At 36.2% G+C, this 17,666-nt stretch overlaps 1 protein-coding gene across 1 annotated transcript in view; it reads right to left on the bottom strand.

Moving 5' to 3' along the window:
* Positions 1-17,666, bottom strand: part of ROCK1 (Rho associated coiled-coil containing protein kinase 1) — an 83,903-nt gene that overhangs the window by 51,729 nt on the left and 14,508 nt on the right. Inside the window, 1 exon segment of the mRNA XM_029087151.1 lies at positions 113-194. Within this exon segment, the coding sequence (XP_028942984.1) occupies positions 113-194 (82 nt within the window).

Raw genomic sequence — 17,666 nt, 5'->3', positions numbered from 1 at the left:
TTTTTTTTTTTGCTGGTGTTTATAGCAAAAAATTATATTTATATATAAATATATAATATATAATTATATATTTATCTTTTGTTATTTAGTAACTGAAACATTAAATACTTACACCTGTTTAAGAAGTTATCAATATTTTTGTTTTTTCTTAAGGCAGGAAAATCCAAGTCATATACCAAAGCATCTAATCCATCCTGTAAAAAAAATGAAAAAATTGTGTTTTCCAAATATGAAAAGAACAAACAGCAGTTCGATATTGTTAGAAAGTCACAACGTATCACACATTAAGCACTTGAACATTAAGTGGCAACTGGCGAATAGCACAATGACAGTAATTTAATTCCAAGAGTCAACCTCCACATTGTATTCATTGAATTCAGAGGGAATTTTCATGGACGAGATGTTGGCTTTATGCACTCTAACTTAAATGTAGGAAAGAACAGCCACAAGCCCATCGGGCCTTAGTACCACAGAATACATCCCTATGAAAAAAAACCACACCAAACCAAAAAACACCAAAATAACACAACAAAAAATACAACAACAACAAAGAAGATAGTAATGTTAAGGTCTTGCTAAGTGCCATGTACTTCCTGACTTAAAGTTTAAGTCCAAGTTTTACAGCAGGTATAAATGATTCTTCAGTGGATTCTCAGAGCAAAACTAAATCACATATTTTGGTGGAAAACCACAGATATGGTATCTAATGAAAAATGACCAACTATTCTAGGGAACTATATCACAAAGAATCAAATAGCATCAGGAAATGCTCTTTCTCAACTGGGTAACGTTTAGCCGACAACTGCAAAAATCGAGAGGAAGGTCATAAAACACAAACTGATGGATGTTAACAAAGCGTGCCAGGGAAGTACCGCTGTTTACTTGTCCCATTCGTACCCACGTGTCTCTGCCGTCTGTTACTGACCTGTCGGGAGTGAGATGTTAGACCAGACATATCTTTGATCTGATCAGTTCAGATCTGATTTGATCTAATTTGACTGGTTTCAGCTTTTATAAAACTATGCAATACAGGATTTAAAGCTGATCTATCAGTCTTTTACCACTACATCCATTAAGTAACTATGCCTGAAGAAAAGCGAGAGTATAAGCTTTTTGAAAGCTTATTTTCCAGGAATGTATATTAGAGAACACACTTGATCTAGATTAAAAAAATCAGTCTTTTGATCTCTCACTTCAAATTAAAACTTGGTTTCCCCCCCTCAGTCTAAGCTACAAAAAAAATCAAATGCTATCAAAATCAAATTTATAGGCTTGCAGTAGCCACTTTTGAAGTATGTGAGACAGTAATTATTTACTTCAGATATAATGAGAATAAGCAGTAAAATCATGCTAGAATCTGAAAACAGGGGTAAGGAAGTAAAACTACAAGGATAATCAGAATTGTTTTAAAGGCTGGACGTTATTTAATTTGTTAATTTCATAAAAACATTCCTGTTTTAGGTTACTTCTCCATACAGTGGCTTAGTTTGAACTAAGAAATTTTACAATGAAAGTTATAAGAATCAAAAAAAGCATCACAATTATTTTCACAGTACTTAAGTTTTGCATCTTGAGTGTATTAAAGGATCATCTTTTTGGACTTACACTGATGATGAAAAAGGTAAGCAAATGGCAATGAAAAACATTTAATGGGTCAGTAATATAAATAAGTAAGAGTAAATAAATAAAAGAGCAAGAGGCCAACAACAATTTGGACTCAAGACAGATGTAGAAACAAAGCTATGCAGGATAAGTGCAACTTAGCAAGAAATACTTTGTAACCTACTAAAAGACATATTTTCCAAAGATGCATAGTAAATATCCAGGAAATCCACTAAAGAGTTTAGGTAAATCCAACAGAGAAGCCATGATAAGGGCTGGTGCAGCAGTACAAAGCACATGGAGAGCCCTATGCACTGAGCTCCACGCTGTGAGAAACGGTAGGCAAAGAACACCCCGGGGGTTGCTCCGTCACACCCAGGGATTTTTAAAAGCAGAGGAGTGATGGTGACAAACTGCCAAAGTTTGCGGTCCACTCTGCCCTTAAAGCTTTCAAATCTGTTGAGTCAATCCATTTGTCCAGGGTCACAGCTAACACAGAAAACTTTTCCACACATCAAGCAGAAGCACAACAAAATTCTCCAAACCCTGGTTTGCTCCTGGGCAGTGCAATTACCTGCTTCACTTCAGGGTTTGCTTCATAAGTCAAAATTCAGTCTTTTCCTTTAGAGGAGAGGAGATTTTAAACACTGAACACAACAATATAGGACAACTGGGAATATTTACAAATTTTTAACATCAATCTTACTTTGTATCATACTTTCTTTCAAAATATTAAAATATAAGCCCATGCAGGAAAAAAAGCAAGAAGTACAGAAGGTGTCATGGTTTCATAGGTCTGTCAGGTATGTTGGGTACTTTATTGTGCTTATTTTTAAAAGCTCTAAAATAAAGATGAAAAATAGTACACATATTCACTTTTAACTGGCAAAAGCAAGTTTCAATACTGTTTAATTCAGAATTCACCATGAAAACACCGCCTTTCAGATCTTAGATATGAACTCTTTCAAGTAAAACACTTAAGAAAAAAACCCTTTGAAATACAGATTCAAGCTATGGATCTCACATTAATTTCAAATCACACTTAATCATGCAAACAACATCTAAGGAAGTTGCATGACCGGAATTGCTTATCTAAACGGCTTGTCAATAATCAGCTCCCCTTTGCTGCAATTTCCAGAGAAAACCTACCCTGGTTCAAAACTTTCACTAAAAAAAAACGGTAGGGGTGGGGTGTTGTCTCTGTAATAATTGAGAGACATGTAAATCCTTAGCACTCAAAATCATTAATTTCTTTAACTGAGGTACGTTTCTGAAGAAAAAAAGCATTATTTTAATGGTGGACTGCAAATACAAGACTAAGCTTAAGGTCTTTTTGGAGAATTGTGAATACTGAAAGTAATATATTTGGGATACTGTCCTGGTTTTTAGGAAACCACCACAGATACCTAGTGTATAACATAAAACATAGAACAGCCTTCTTATTTCACTTACATTAACTAAACCAGAAGAACTTGTGAAAGCTACAAGTTGTCCCCAGTACAAAGGGAATCACAGAAGCATGGCTATTTTGAGTGGCATCACTGGTGAAGAAACACGAAGGAGCAGCACACAAGCTCAGCAGTGAGAAGGCGATGCCGGTTCAAAGCGGTGCAGGCCGCAGAGGTGGGAATACACTACAGAGTTTTAGCAATAATGGTTGGGAAAAAAGAGGGTAAAGGCCAAACAAGACACAATCATTATTGTTGATGGCTGCAGAGTTAACTCTTCTCTCAGCTTTCTTGTTATTGTCTTGCTCAATCTTTCAATATGCCATCTGACTTTCCCTAATAGAAAAGGGAACATGTTTCCTTCAAGACCTATAGTAGCCATACCCTCCTCTTCAAGAAAAAAAGATACTAAGATGTCATTATAATAGGCAACCATACATTCAATATGCTTTATTAAAATAAGAATACATTTTTATGATGGATTTCTTCCCCACTTGGAAGGGTTCAATATATTTTTAGTATGTATCTTCTTTAAATACAGCAAGTCCCGTACTTCTTAGAAACACATATTGTCACTTAGAGCTAATGACAAGTTCTACCTTAATCCGTCATTACAGAGCAATTTTCCTGTTTAGCTTTGAGGTCTACATAGGCATTTTCCTTTTAAGTTAATAGTTAAATTAGACTACCGAAATAAACTGGAAGCTATTACAATGTGCAGAGAGCTCTTCCACATGAAACCAACGCTTCCACATACTCTGTTGCTTTCATTTCATTCATTACTACTTACAAGTAGTAATGAAATGAAACTTACAAGTTTCAAAAGAATGGATAGAGGGAGTAAAGTCAAATTTCAGTCTGGACACATATACTGCCTCTGGAGATGACGCTGACGATCTAGGAAAGAGGACATGAACAAGTCCAGCATATGGTAGTACTACTCTGGTGTATTGGTGAGACAGAAATGGCACTGTCATAGTTAACAGCTCTAGCCAGAAACTTCTTCAGTGATTTTGTCTAAACATTTTCTGAATCTGTTTTAGTCTCTTGCATTTACAGCGTCATATAGATACGAATTCCACCATCTATATGCTATGTGAAATGTACCTCATTTCAAGCCTGTCACTCTTCAGTCACAGAAGAAACAATGATTCTTTGCCCACATGCTCCAAGACACAGCTTTACACACTTTCATCATTCCTTCCTTGGTCACCTCTCTTCAATTATCCTTTATGAAAGCTACTCCAATTGCCACCACCGCCACCCTCCAGTGCTTTTTTATTTCTACTACATACTTTCGGAATTGGGGGGGAAACTGCAAACAGTATTTAAGTCATGAGCACACTGGAAGTACATAATACAGTACTATGTTTCCTGTTCTGTTCTTAATTAAATTTTAAGTTATTAATTGAAATATCTGGTTAATTTTTTATAGTCACTGTGTACTAATCGATTTTTTCACAAAACTAGGTACTATAAATCAAAGCTAGTTTAACATTCAACAACACAAGTACATAAAGATAAGAGGTTTTTCTCCCATGCACTCACTCAACATTCAATACTGAATTTCACCTACCACTTTTAATCACCCAGACACCAACTCATATTATTTTTTTCTGTGATTAGTTATAGCTTTAATTTTTACTACTCTATCATCATTAATTAATCATTATTCACCATTTTAGATCACTTATGGCTGTGAAATAGCATAGAGCTGTTAGACTCCATTACTGATCTCTGTTTTTAATAAACTGATCACTAGCTCTCACTTCATTCATTCGTTCATCCATCCACAAAACAAGCCTAGTCCAAAGCAGTTTAATTTTGACAAAAAGCTTAAATGAAGAGCCTCATAAAAAACTTTGTTATCCTCATACTCAGCAATTACTTCAAGGAACTCTATTAGGTTTGCAAAGCATGACTTTCCTCCAAATAAGAAGAAAGTTAGCTCTTCCCCATCATAACACTTGTGGGCTCGCTTGTTCTGCCACTGGGCTGGGGGCACCTGCATTATACACAAGAATTGTTTCTTCAACAGAAAAAATAATAAAAAGCTATATATTTACCATCTTCCTTCCTACTGTTGTCAAAACCATTTTAAGCACTAATGTAGATAAATGCTAATATACACACACTTATATGCCTTAATGAGACACAATCAGGTACAAAAAAGATGGATAAATATCAAGCAATCTCAGCATCGCAGCAATCTTACTGTTCGTGTCATTCTGTCCAAAAAAATTTTCTAGTACCATTTTGGCCTGAAAGAGACCCCCCAGTATCAACACTGTAAAGAAGGGTTCCAGTATGGAAATTCCTCTAAGTTTCTGTACAAAGAAATGTGCAGAAAGATTTCTGCAATGCCCTTTTCCTTTATCTTCAGTTTTTCTAAAAATACAGAATGCAGTAACATAAAAGTTATTATTAACATACACACTAACTGCACAATCTATTAGCACTGAATTTCCCAGGCTGTTATGCTAACTTATTTTCATTAGATTCCTCTAAAATTTATTAGTTTTATTCAGTTTGACTTAAGCAGTCCCATATTAACAGGATTTTTTCCCCCACATTTTGGTCTAAAGCTATTTCCATAGTTTTAATGCATCAAACTGTCAGTCCTACCATGACCACACTGGACTGCCTCACTCTGTAACTACATTTCCTAACCTCAAAACTCACTACAGTTCTGTAGTGTGAGTTTTACTCAGACATATGAATTAATATTACTGCAATTTTATAGTGAAATTTCAAAACATACTCCATCAAGCAACTTCAATTCAGCAAAACATTATCTCAAGATTCATAAGTGACATAAAGTAAAAAAATATCCTATAATCTTCGTTATCCGGGTACAATTATAGCATCTTTATATTTTGAATTTTTTACCTCATACACATTTCATTACGACACAGTATCATCTAGTGGAAGCATATGATAAATAAAAATGTATTAAATTCAGTTGAAACTTTGTTATTGAGACACTTGTTTATTTTACTATTTATCTAGCATTCAAAGAACTAAAAAAACCTTAATGGGTATTACCAGCATACAAAATTTGTATTCCTTGGGCCAACTGGCAGTTACTCAAGTTTAAAGTCTTTGCTCCTTTTCCTTTTTTGGAGAGACCAAAGTATGTCTTAAGACCTACTACTCTAACTTATCCATATTTTAGTTCCTTGTATTGTAGTCATTTTCCTAGTTATTTCTATAGTAATAAAGTTTCCCTAGATACTTTAAATCAACAAACCTGACTGGTCTTGATTTTATCTTGATTTTATGTGTTTATCATAATTCGTCACAACACCCTGTCATACATAAGTGATCTCTGTAGTCAACTACCAATACTGAGAGACCCTATTTAAGTGCTATAAGTGAGAAGCTAGTTTTTATATCCTATTTTCAAACACACATGAAAGGTAACACCTCAACTCAAAAAAAAAAAAAAAAAAAAAGGAAGAAGTTTCTTTGAATTGTTTGAATTATCAGATCTTGAATTTTCAGAGGGACCTGGAGAAGCTGGAGAAACTGGGAGAGAAGAATCTCATTAAGTTTAACAAAAAGAAATGCCAACTCCTGCACCTGGGGAGGAACAGCCCCAGGCACCAGCCCACACTGCGCAGGAGCTGACCAGCTGGAAAGCAGCTCTGCCAAGAAGGACCTTGGGTCCCAGTGGGCAACAGGTGACCATAAGCCAGCAACGTGCCCTCACAGTAAAGGTGGTCAACAGCATCTTGGACTGTATTACGCAGAGTACAGCCAGCAGGTCAAGGGAGGTCATCCTTCTCCTCTACTCAGCACTGGTGAGGCCACACCTGCAGTGCTGTGTCCAGTTCTGGGCTCTCCAGTACAAGACAGACATGGGCATACTGGATCAAGTTCAGCAAAGGGTCATAAAGATGATTAAGGGACTGGACCATCTCTCATGCCATGAGACTGAGGGAGCTGGGACTGTTCAGCTGGGTGAAGAGAAGGGTCAAGGGAGAAGTCTTACCCATGCATATAAAATGGGAGGGAATGAAGAAGATGGAGCCAGACTCTTCTTAATGGTGTCTACCAACAGAACAAGAGGCCATGGGCACACACTAAAAACACGAGAATTCATCTGAACACAAAAAACCACTGTTTTTACTGTGAAGGTTGTCAAACACAGGTTGCTCAGATTGGCTGTGGATTCTCCATCTGCAGAGATATTCAAAACCTGACTGGACATGGTCCTGGGTAACCTGCTCTAACTGACCCTGCCTGAGCAAAGGTGTTAGACTAGATGATCTTAAGAGGTCCCTTCCAATCTAAACAACTCCATTTTGTCTACAATACTAAGCTATGCTTTTGGTTTGCATAAAGGTATTTCCTGTAATGAATTATTCTTTCAAAAATATCCTTTAACTCCTTACCAGTGGGGCAAATGAAACAAGAAGACCTCGTTACAAGCCTTAGCTTTGCATGATTCACGTTTTTCAGCCCTTCAATTAAGTCCAGAGCAGCCATTACTCTGTTGTGACAAGGACGGACTTTTTCTGATGCTACTGACTGAATCAAGAGAAAACTGTGGACACCTCTTCAATACTTACTGTTTTAGAGAATACCCTACTGCCACTTCATTGGTAAGGAAAAACACACACACAGAGGACTTTGGTGCCCAACACTAATACTTTTTTTTTTTTTTTTTTTAATTAAATGAGCAAGTGTAAGTTTACCCAAGAAACAAGTACTGAATAGTTCTACAGAATTCACTCATTTAAAGAAAGAACACTGTTTGAAAGCCAACTTTCAGGTCAATGCCAATAGTGCTACATTTATCTATCTCTAATCAAGTACAAAAGAGATCCCTCCCTCTAGTGTTAAGTTAATCATATTAATTTATTTTGCTGTCCAGAGAACAGAAAACTGTAATTTAGTACTTCATCTTTAAAGCAGACAAGTCAATGTAGACAGAGTTAAGACACTTAAGAATTTTCATTACATTGTTAGACTAGGCAAAGTATACAAACTGACATATGAGCCTGAGTACAAGGCACTTGATTCATCGCCCATTCCTGTTGCCAGCATGATACAATACTACTTGTTACTTCTTGATCTCTCGCAATGTTCATAAAGAGCTTTTGCTTTTTAGGTTAAATAGCTTTTCACAACAATTTTTTTAAACTCAGTAAAGAGCTAAGAGTTTAACTCAGTAAAGATTTAAAATCTCAATAAGGAGGATCTTGAAACCTCAAGGCAGGGTTATTGAAAGAAGTACAGATTAGGCTTTCATTTCAGCCTTTCTAAAGAGTTATTCCACGTGTAGTTGCACACTCCACCTATATCACATTCTGTGTAGTTATGTATATAAATACATGTACTTGCATTCTGTTCAAACAAACTGTTCAACATTTTTACTGACAAATTCCTAGAGCATACACTTACAACGTGACTCAGTAAATTATGAATTAATATCAGTATCTCAGTATGTATTGATACTCACACGCATATATATCAAAACACACACTGTCACTAACACCAGAGGCCACAGACCTCTCAATATGGTTAACATCCATATTATCAGTGAAGGAAGCCTCAGGTGCAAGTCTACACACAGGTATACGTGCAAGCAGTAATGCTGTTCCACAGGCACAGTTTTTCTGAGTGTTGCTGTTTTTCCAGTGCAGCAATGAATCTTACCACCTGAAACATATCCTAAAATAAACTAAAATAAAAAGCAGTGCCAATCTGTGAAATCAACTCATATACAGTAAGCATGCAAGAGTACTGACAGTATCCAGTACCCATATAATTCAGAGAACCTACAAGCCTCAGGCTTCCGCTAAAACTCGGGACAAGTCATACCTCCCCCACAGCAGAGTCCCTCTCTGCCCACTGACTAGATGTAGGAACCTTGGATCCACAGATCTGTTCGGAATGACACCAATTCAAGGCACTATTTTATGTCTAAAGCTATGGAAAGTTTACATTGTCTGATGATGCATTCCAGACAATGCATTTCAGTGGGGTTTTTCTTCCCCTCAAAACTAAAACTTCTAGCACTGTATTACAACATTAATTTCATTACACTAGGATATTTTATTGAGATTAATAGTCTTTATATCCAAATTTCAATTCGTTAAATTGGTGTTTTATTATTTTAATTTAGCATCAGAATTAATTCCACTTAATATTACATTTTTAAGAACAACTATCAGATGAGAAAGCAGTGTCTTCAAGGAAGATGAAGAATACAGAACAAAATATCACACAGAATATATTTCAGTAAAATTTATGCAGAGACAGGTACAACACATTGTTTGAAAACAGTTCAGGGAGATGTATAACAGCAGCAAAAGCTGACTGTTATTGAGTTAAATTGTTATTTCATTTTGCAGCAAGTGAGATCTCTGCATGTTTGAAGCTTATTTTCCTTAAAAAAGGTTCTCTTGCATGGGTTGATATGCTCTGCAGGCAAGTTTTACAAACAACAAAGCTCCTATACTAATGCAGCACATTCTGCCATCAATAGAATACCTTATATAGAGCGACTGAAATAGTGGAATAACTATCTGGAGGGCTACATAGATTCTTGATTTTTAATGTGTAGAAAATAGATGGCATACTTAAGGTCTAAATGATCTATGAAGCCATATTTGTCTCATGCTAGGATTAAATAAAGCGCAAGTACAGCTTCTTAAAACTCCCTTTTCAATAAAACTGTATTGAATGTGTTGAACGCAAGTACATTTAAAGCATATATATTTAAATGGTGTTAAAAGAAGAGGGAGTACTGGCAGTTAAAGAACTGACTGATGTTTATCATCATGGAAGCAGTATTCCACAGCAGCTTCAGCACTTGCCATCAGGAAGCGCCTCATAGATCTAGAGTTCCCAGCTACTGTAACTGCAACAGGAGATGAGCAGCCACCCTGACATACAGCAGGGTAACACTATCCACAGAAATACCTCCTGGGGGAAAAAAGTGACCTCACATCCTCTCCAGTTCTTAAAGTTATCATCTTCATCAAAAATATAAGGCAAGCCCTGTTCCCCCACCTAGAATGTAAAGTAAATGCTTAAGAAAAAGCCAAACCTCACTTCTAAGTTACATCAACAAGACATTTGAGGTCTCCACAGCTTTCTTTGTTATCCTGGGAGGCCAGATTCTTCCCCAGGCAGCACATACAGCTTCTGCCACTTCTGGTTTAGCAGTCGTAATGTTTTCATTTTCAACGTACACACTCAGAAATATCAATGTAGACCGATGGGAGTCAACACTAAGGAACACTCACTACAAGGCAAAACTAAGATGGATAAAAGTTAACATTTTGGATGCAAATACTGGGACATAACTTCCCTTCAATAAAATGGTATAGAAGACAAGACAGACAGATCAGAGATATGAAAGAACAAAGAGAAACTGTTCCCAGTCCCACCTCAAAAGTCTTCGGCTTCTTTTGGCAGGAGCCTGCAAGGAATCAGGTAAAGTCTTCAATGAAGGGAAAGTAACTGCACAACTCCATTAAGAAATAGTGGTATTTAGCAGAGGAAACAGAACCCCTCCACATCTGTTGCTTGGGAAATTGCTGTCTGCCTCTCAGATTTTTTCCAGGCAGGTATCCATGAAGTCAGACTTCAGGAAGTAAGCTTTAGTCAGTTGGACAAGATGGGAATTAGCAAGACACCAACGTGTTCATGAAAAGAAACATACGTCATTGCAAACAACATGAATAAAAGCTCTTGTAAAAGCTGTTTAATATGCAAAGCAACTTCAAATTGCTTTTGAAGTTGAATTGCACAGTAAAAGAAGAGCAAGTTCTGCATCAACAACTTAAATTGCTGCCTCTAGCTGCCCCAGTACACCTTGGTCTGAAAAAGTGTTACCTCTGCTATAAAAAAAAAAAAAAGAAGAAGAAGAAAAAAAAAAAAAACAGCAACAAGAAAAAGACACATTACCAGCAAAGTTTGCAATATAAGAAGTCAGTGGAAACATAACTAATTTTTCTATAAAGCAACCTCATCAGCTATATAGCACCTGTTGTCACCTGACCTGGGTTGTGTTTGCTGCAAACAAAACTATGTGTTAACTATAGATATAAACAATAAGGTATAAAACAATAAAAAGGCAAGTTCTATCTTTAGCCTTGACAACTCAGTCTCTGGAGATTATATTAGTTCAGTAACTATGCTTTAGAAAATACTCTCCAAAAACCTGTATCAAAGAAAAAAAAACCCCTCTATTACTAGTAATACCATCTAGCCCACAAAAAAGAACACAGTGGCTGGATACCAAGGCTAGACAAACTGAGAGAAAGACAAAAAAAGTACTTAATTTTTTAAACAGAGGGCAGACAATTAATTGAACAGCTTTCCAAGAAAGAGTGAGAACATCGTAATTTTTCCAGCAGTCTGGAAACACTGCACAAAATCTCCCCTAGCCCCTCACCAAAAGGGAAATTCTTCCCTAAAACTCTAGAACAAGTCAAAATGCTTTTTTAGTTAGAGGTGAATATCCATGAGACAAGTACAAAAATGAAACTTATGAAAGAATTATACTAAAAACACTTTGTAGAAGCTGAAATAGTAATTTGTAAAGCTATATGCCTTTCTTGTCACGCAGCCCAGCCTGCAAAAAGAAAAAAAAAAAAGGAAGCTGAAAGCTGAGCACAACTCAAGCAGAAGCTTCTCCGATTGCGCAATCTCCTGTCAGAGTTCTAGCTACATCTCTGCAAGAAACATTCCATCACAAGCAATCACTCCTCAAACAGATATTTGAAATATGCAACTAAACAAGAGCTTAACGCTACTTAAGAATTTGTGCATCATTATGCAGTTTCATAATGCAAACCCTAGCAAAGCCAATGGGCTTTTTTCACGTACTGATTAACAGAAACACTTCACTTTCAATAAAACAGAAGATTTATTAATACATAAAATCAATGTTTTTCTATATTTATTTTTTCCATAATGAATAAAGTCACAAGAATGATTTTTAAAGTAATGGTTTTTTAAAAGAAGCAACAAAAATTCCACAAGAATTATTTTAGATATAGACAAGTTATTTCTACTGCCAAGTACTAAGATTCTTCAGAATTGACAGGATTTTGTTACCAACAGGAACAAAATAGCAAGTTTTTTGCATTTTTCAGGGATTTGCACAGCTAACATAGAACAAAGCACTTTTGCTAATAAATTGTTTCCACATTCCAGAACCCAATGCATTACATTTATAAACTGACCTACAACATTACTTTTATCTGCTACCTTCAAGCAATTAAAAAAGGTGTGATAGTGACATGCTCTCTTTTTCAAAATCCATCTGAAGAAAAAAAATATAACATGTACAGACAATGCCATTAATAACACAATTTTTAATTAATTCTAGATGTTTAAGTGTATTTTCAAGTCACCAATAGCGACTACTTTCAAGTCAGGAAATACTTCAACAGTATTTAAAACCAATCTCTTCTAAGCACTCTTTTTACCCATTCCAGCATCATAGCACAGTCATGACTAAAATCTTGAATGCTTTGGACTGCATGTAAAAAAAGAGAGGTATAACTACAAAATCAAAGACCTACATGAAAACATGGTTCCATATTCAAGTACTGAAATGACAGGACAGAGCCAAAGCTGTCCATGGAAACTCAGGATGGCTTTTTCCAACTGCGAGTTTCTCACACGATCATCAGTAAGGATTTTATCATATGCAACACTCCAAGAACACAAGTCAGTTCACCTGGGATTTTCAAGCACAGTATTTCAAGACTAGAGGGAGAGAGGAACTATTACAAATTAATCAGTAGGATCCAACATTTTTAATTTTGAAATGGCCCAGAGACAATGTGATTTATTAGGTTTGCAAGTTCGTTTAGGGACATGCAAGTAAGTTTTTCTATGGTCCTTCCAAGCCTTAAGACTCGAGCTTGAGGAAGACTAAAGCCATTTACTTCATATACCAAGAAACAAAGTATGTTCAACACAGTTGCTCAACCATGAGACACAGACAGCAGAAGTTTATACAACAGTGATATTCAAATTTTAGAACACTGTGTATTTTCACCAAGCTTATATACAGCTGTTGTAAGGATGAAAAATACTAACACACCAAGAAATAGCTGAAAAACAACTCTTCCACCGAGTTTTCCAGCTACACTTACATGAAGAAGTCAGTCAGCTCTTACCTAATACTATTCTCCCCACATAACACTTCAGAACTTGGGAAAAACACCCCTCCCACCCAACGAGGACACAGTAGATTGATATATGTGTCCTTCAAAGGCATGATTTTCTTTTAGATTTAGAAGAGGGGAGAAAACAAATCTTAGCCCAAGAGAAAGAGAGCCAGGGCTGTTTGGAGCATTGCCACTACCATGGAATCTTGTCAAAGTCTCTCCTGCCTGTCCTTACAAGGGAGCAAGGCTGAGCTTGGGCTGATTAACTTAATCTCTACAGGAGATGAGGGCAAGCAATATTTTTGTCACACCATAAAAGCCTGCCATGAAACAAATTGGAGCACACTAACACTACATTTTCTGTTTCTCCATCCCACAGACTATTTTGAGTAGCTATCATTAAGTTTCTCATTAAGCAGAGAGCAAAGGTGATGAAAGATCTGTTTTCTAAAAAAATAAAACAAAAGCTAATGCAAGGCTATGTTTGACTTGCATCCAACTTCTATATGATTTTCCCCCCCTCCCAACATTTATTTTATGAAAGCATTTTTCCAGTATCCAATTAAAAAAAAAAGCCACAAAAAAGCACTACTTTCTTGGAAATCTACATGAACTAAAGGACTACCAATACCTGTGTGTGTGTGTCTGTACATATATAACCACTGGTTCAAAAGCCACATCAAGTCAGGTCAAGTAGTATTTGCAACTTCCCATTCATATATACTCTATGTTTGTAAAACACGTAGTAAGGCAGGTTCCTAATTTCTGAATACAAAAAAATATCAACAAGTGATATTCCAGAACATAAGTAAAGAGCAGTAATATCACTGCCAGAACTCAGAGCTACACTTTTGTCAGACATTCTGAGCTCCACCTTCCAGAAGTCCCTGCTGGTGCACAGAGCCAATTTCTGAAGAATTACATAAATATATGCATGTAAACAGTCATTTTGGAAATAGATGCTTGTTACCAACCATGGTCATTTTATAACTGAACATACTTACCTAGCCTCAGAGACTTAAGAGGAAATTAAGAAAAGTTATCTTTTATGGCATTCGAACAAAATGCACTGGCACTGAAGTAAACTCTGTTATTAAAGTTAAATGGACCCTGAATTACAGATAAGAAACTTGATTTAGAAAAGGAAGAAAAACATCCACTTGGTATTAGGAAAAGTCTAACAGCAGGAAGAGTGTGTGTACATATACACATTCTGTATGCATACATTTATACATCCCAAACAACCCTTAGAAATAACAAAAAAACCTGACCTATCACTTTCATTTTGATTCACACTTTAAAAATTGTTCACTTGCCAGGAGAATTAAGGACCAAAAACTGCAACAGAGACACACACTCCTTAGCACTTGAAGGAGTGCTAAACTACAAGCAGTTTACGATGCAAAGCTCTAAGCTTAAGTCAAAGTCTTCAGAGAAGACAAGCGATGCAGCATTTCACCTCATAGTTTCATGTAAAACACACTCAAAAAAAATGTTACTTCCTTGAGTCAAGATACCACACTGTATGACTTGGAAAAAAAAAAACAAAACCAAAAACCAACAACACACACTTAATTTCCTCTCTTTTTTTAATAACTGTAGATCAACTTTAAGATCATATCACATTCAAATGTTTAGACCTTTCTCTCTTGCTCTTTCCAATTTGTATTTAAGGAACAAGCGTGTAGACTGACCCTTTCTTAATATTCTTTTCCTTTTCTCTACCTATTGAAATATGACATAATAAAACTCAACTCTTATATGAAGATAATCTTACCTCATTTAAAAACCTCTTAATCCATTTTGCTCACTGCAGGGGGGTTGGAGTAGATGACCTTTGAAGGTCCATTCCAACCCAATACATTCTATGATTCTATGACACTTAGTCCAGTTTAACAGATTCATTTAAAAGACAATTTTTATAAATGAGAATGCAGGTTGAAAGATTACTATATCACTTAGGAAATCACATTAAATCAAATCCATCTATGAATAGACAAGTTATTCCGTCTGAAAACCAATATGAAAGTTCACGCCTGTCCAGAGGCAAGAGCAAGAAAGTTCAGAAAAAGAGCTCAGTGGAGTAGTTCTAAAGTCTCACAGCTGTTTCTACATAAAGGTTAATCTTAACAACTGAAAATCTTACGAAGATCCTACAACGCGACTCACTCTGGTTTCAAACACGGTTCAATATCATGAGCACGTCAAAAATATATTTTGATTTTTAATTACGAAAATGGCAAAGCCATTAGTAAGCATGGCAGAGCCAGCAGCAAGATCTTTAAAATGGCAAAGTCAGTAATGAGATATTATAGCTTGCATTTCTTATCCCATCCTCAGAACATATTTGCTGCTTTCAATAAAAAGGGAAAGGTATACCTTTAAATGTCTTAAACACGGCTTACACCTTCAGTTTTGTCAAGAGTCAACACACTGTATTCTGAACTAGGTGAAATATAAATAGAAAGCTGATGGTAAAAGGATGACTAACAAATATCCTGATTTAACATCTTTTCCTTGCCACACCATAGTAACAGAGCTTCAATTTGCCCACGTGGCACAGCAGACATGTGAGCAGCTACTTCTTTCAAAAGTGAATGGAGGATGCCAATAGCCTGACATAACTGCAACCAAGAAGTCACCAAGAGCACTAGATGGAATATGATTATTTGCTCCTTCCACTGACTTTCCTGATGCATTTTTATTTCACCTGATACATCTCCTACTGTTAATCATAGTACCTGCCCCACCCCCTAAAAATATATATATAAATATATATATATAAAAGAAAGGTAATTTTTTTAAAGGCATACACCTAAGTACTACAGCTACTGCATGTAGCACAAGGACAAGCAGCTGTATTAGATGCTGATTTATGAAACACAGACAAGATGCTGTTGAAGCAAGACTGTGGCCTCACTCTGATGGACACTGACCTGGGGATTGTTGCTACAGATCAGCCTAATAACTGCCTGTTAAAGTGAAATTCTAACGTTAATCTCTGTCACTTCTAAGTTTTATTATAGAATAATAAACTGTTGAGAAAAAAAATATACTTGAAATTCGAGTGTAGCCTGTGTTTTTTGTTTGGGTTTTTTTTGGTTGTGGGTTTTTTTTTGGTTTGGGGTTGGGTTTCTGGTTGGTTTTTTGTTTTGGTTTTTTTTTTTTTGGGGGGGGGGGTTGTTTGGGGGGGGTTTTAATACTTAGGGCTAGAAAGACACTAGATTTGACCAACTACTTCAGTTATCTTTTGAAAGCATATTGATATGGGTACCTGAAGTCACAACTTTATAACCAAATGAACTGCACATCTTCATGCAGTAAAACTGCTGCTTGGTGACAGTCGACTGTATATGGTAACAATCTTTTGTAATCCAAATTATCTATATTATTGCCACACTCATGAAAAAGGATTACATTTCACTTACTGAAAACTTTATCCTATACTAATTCTTAATTTAGAGAGCTATATACTAATTGAGCAACTTCTCACCTGAAGCCATTGTGAGACAAAACCTACTGAGTGTGTAAGAACTACTAGCTCCTGATCATTTTGCAAGTTTCTCTTAGCTTAGTAGAGATCTTTTCCCAACCTAAACGGGTAATTTGAATTTGCTGGTTTAAAATTTGGGAATATTTTTTTCCTCCTTTCAGAGACAGTTCAGCTGCACTTGAAAGGCACTAAATGCCACAAAGAGAAAAAATAAGTCTACAGGAGCCACTTTTTTCTTTTTTCTTTTTTTTTTTTAATACAGATACAATTGCAATTTATAAGTGCCATTGGGGATGAAAAATATTTAAGAAAATATCTAACAGCAGTTTATCTTTTTGTCAATTTAGAAACTAGATTTGTTCTGTATGCATTCTGTGGTTGAGTTTCTCCACTTCTTCCTACCACTAGATCTAAAGGTTTTTCTCCTTAAGACTGTTTTGGGGGTTTTTTTTCTTTTCATTCTGACCAGATCCGATGTTACAAAACTAATGACATGAACATTGTGCTGCGCAGCGTAGACATCATATCCTGTATAGCACTGCCCCAGAAAATGGGGCCTTGACAGCTATGGCTGAGGAAGCAATTTGTACATACAGTATAGGTAACTACTGCATGCTTAACTAGCACTGCTGCAAACAGATTGTTTCACTGATTCAAGAACTTCACTGATGCCTTCAAACCAAAGCTAGAAAAAGACAAATGGAAAACCAACCAGTGAAACACTGTACAAGTATTTTCTCAAAAGCTTGAGAATCACAGAATCAAAGAACAGCCCAGGCTGGAAGAGACCTCAAAAGACCATGTGGTCCAACCTTTCATGGGAAAGGGAGCCTTGATGAGATTATCTAGCACTCTGTCAAGTAACATCTTGAAAATCTCCAATCATGGGGACTCTACCACATCCCTGGGGAGGTTGTTATATTGATCAATTGTTCTCACTGTAAAAAATTTCTTTCATAGAGAGGTATGAAATCTCTCCCA

The sequence above is a fragment of the Antrostomus carolinensis genome, unplaced genomic scaffold (assembly GCF_000700745.2).
Source record: "Antrostomus carolinensis isolate BGI_N321 unplaced genomic scaffold, ASM70074v2 scaffold1781, whole genome shotgun sequence".
NCBI classification, from domain to species: domain Eukaryota; kingdom Metazoa; phylum Chordata; class Aves; order Caprimulgiformes; family Caprimulgidae; genus Antrostomus; species Antrostomus carolinensis.
Note: the sequence above shows the minus strand (reverse complement) of the source record. Positions and strands in the feature narration are given on the sequence as shown.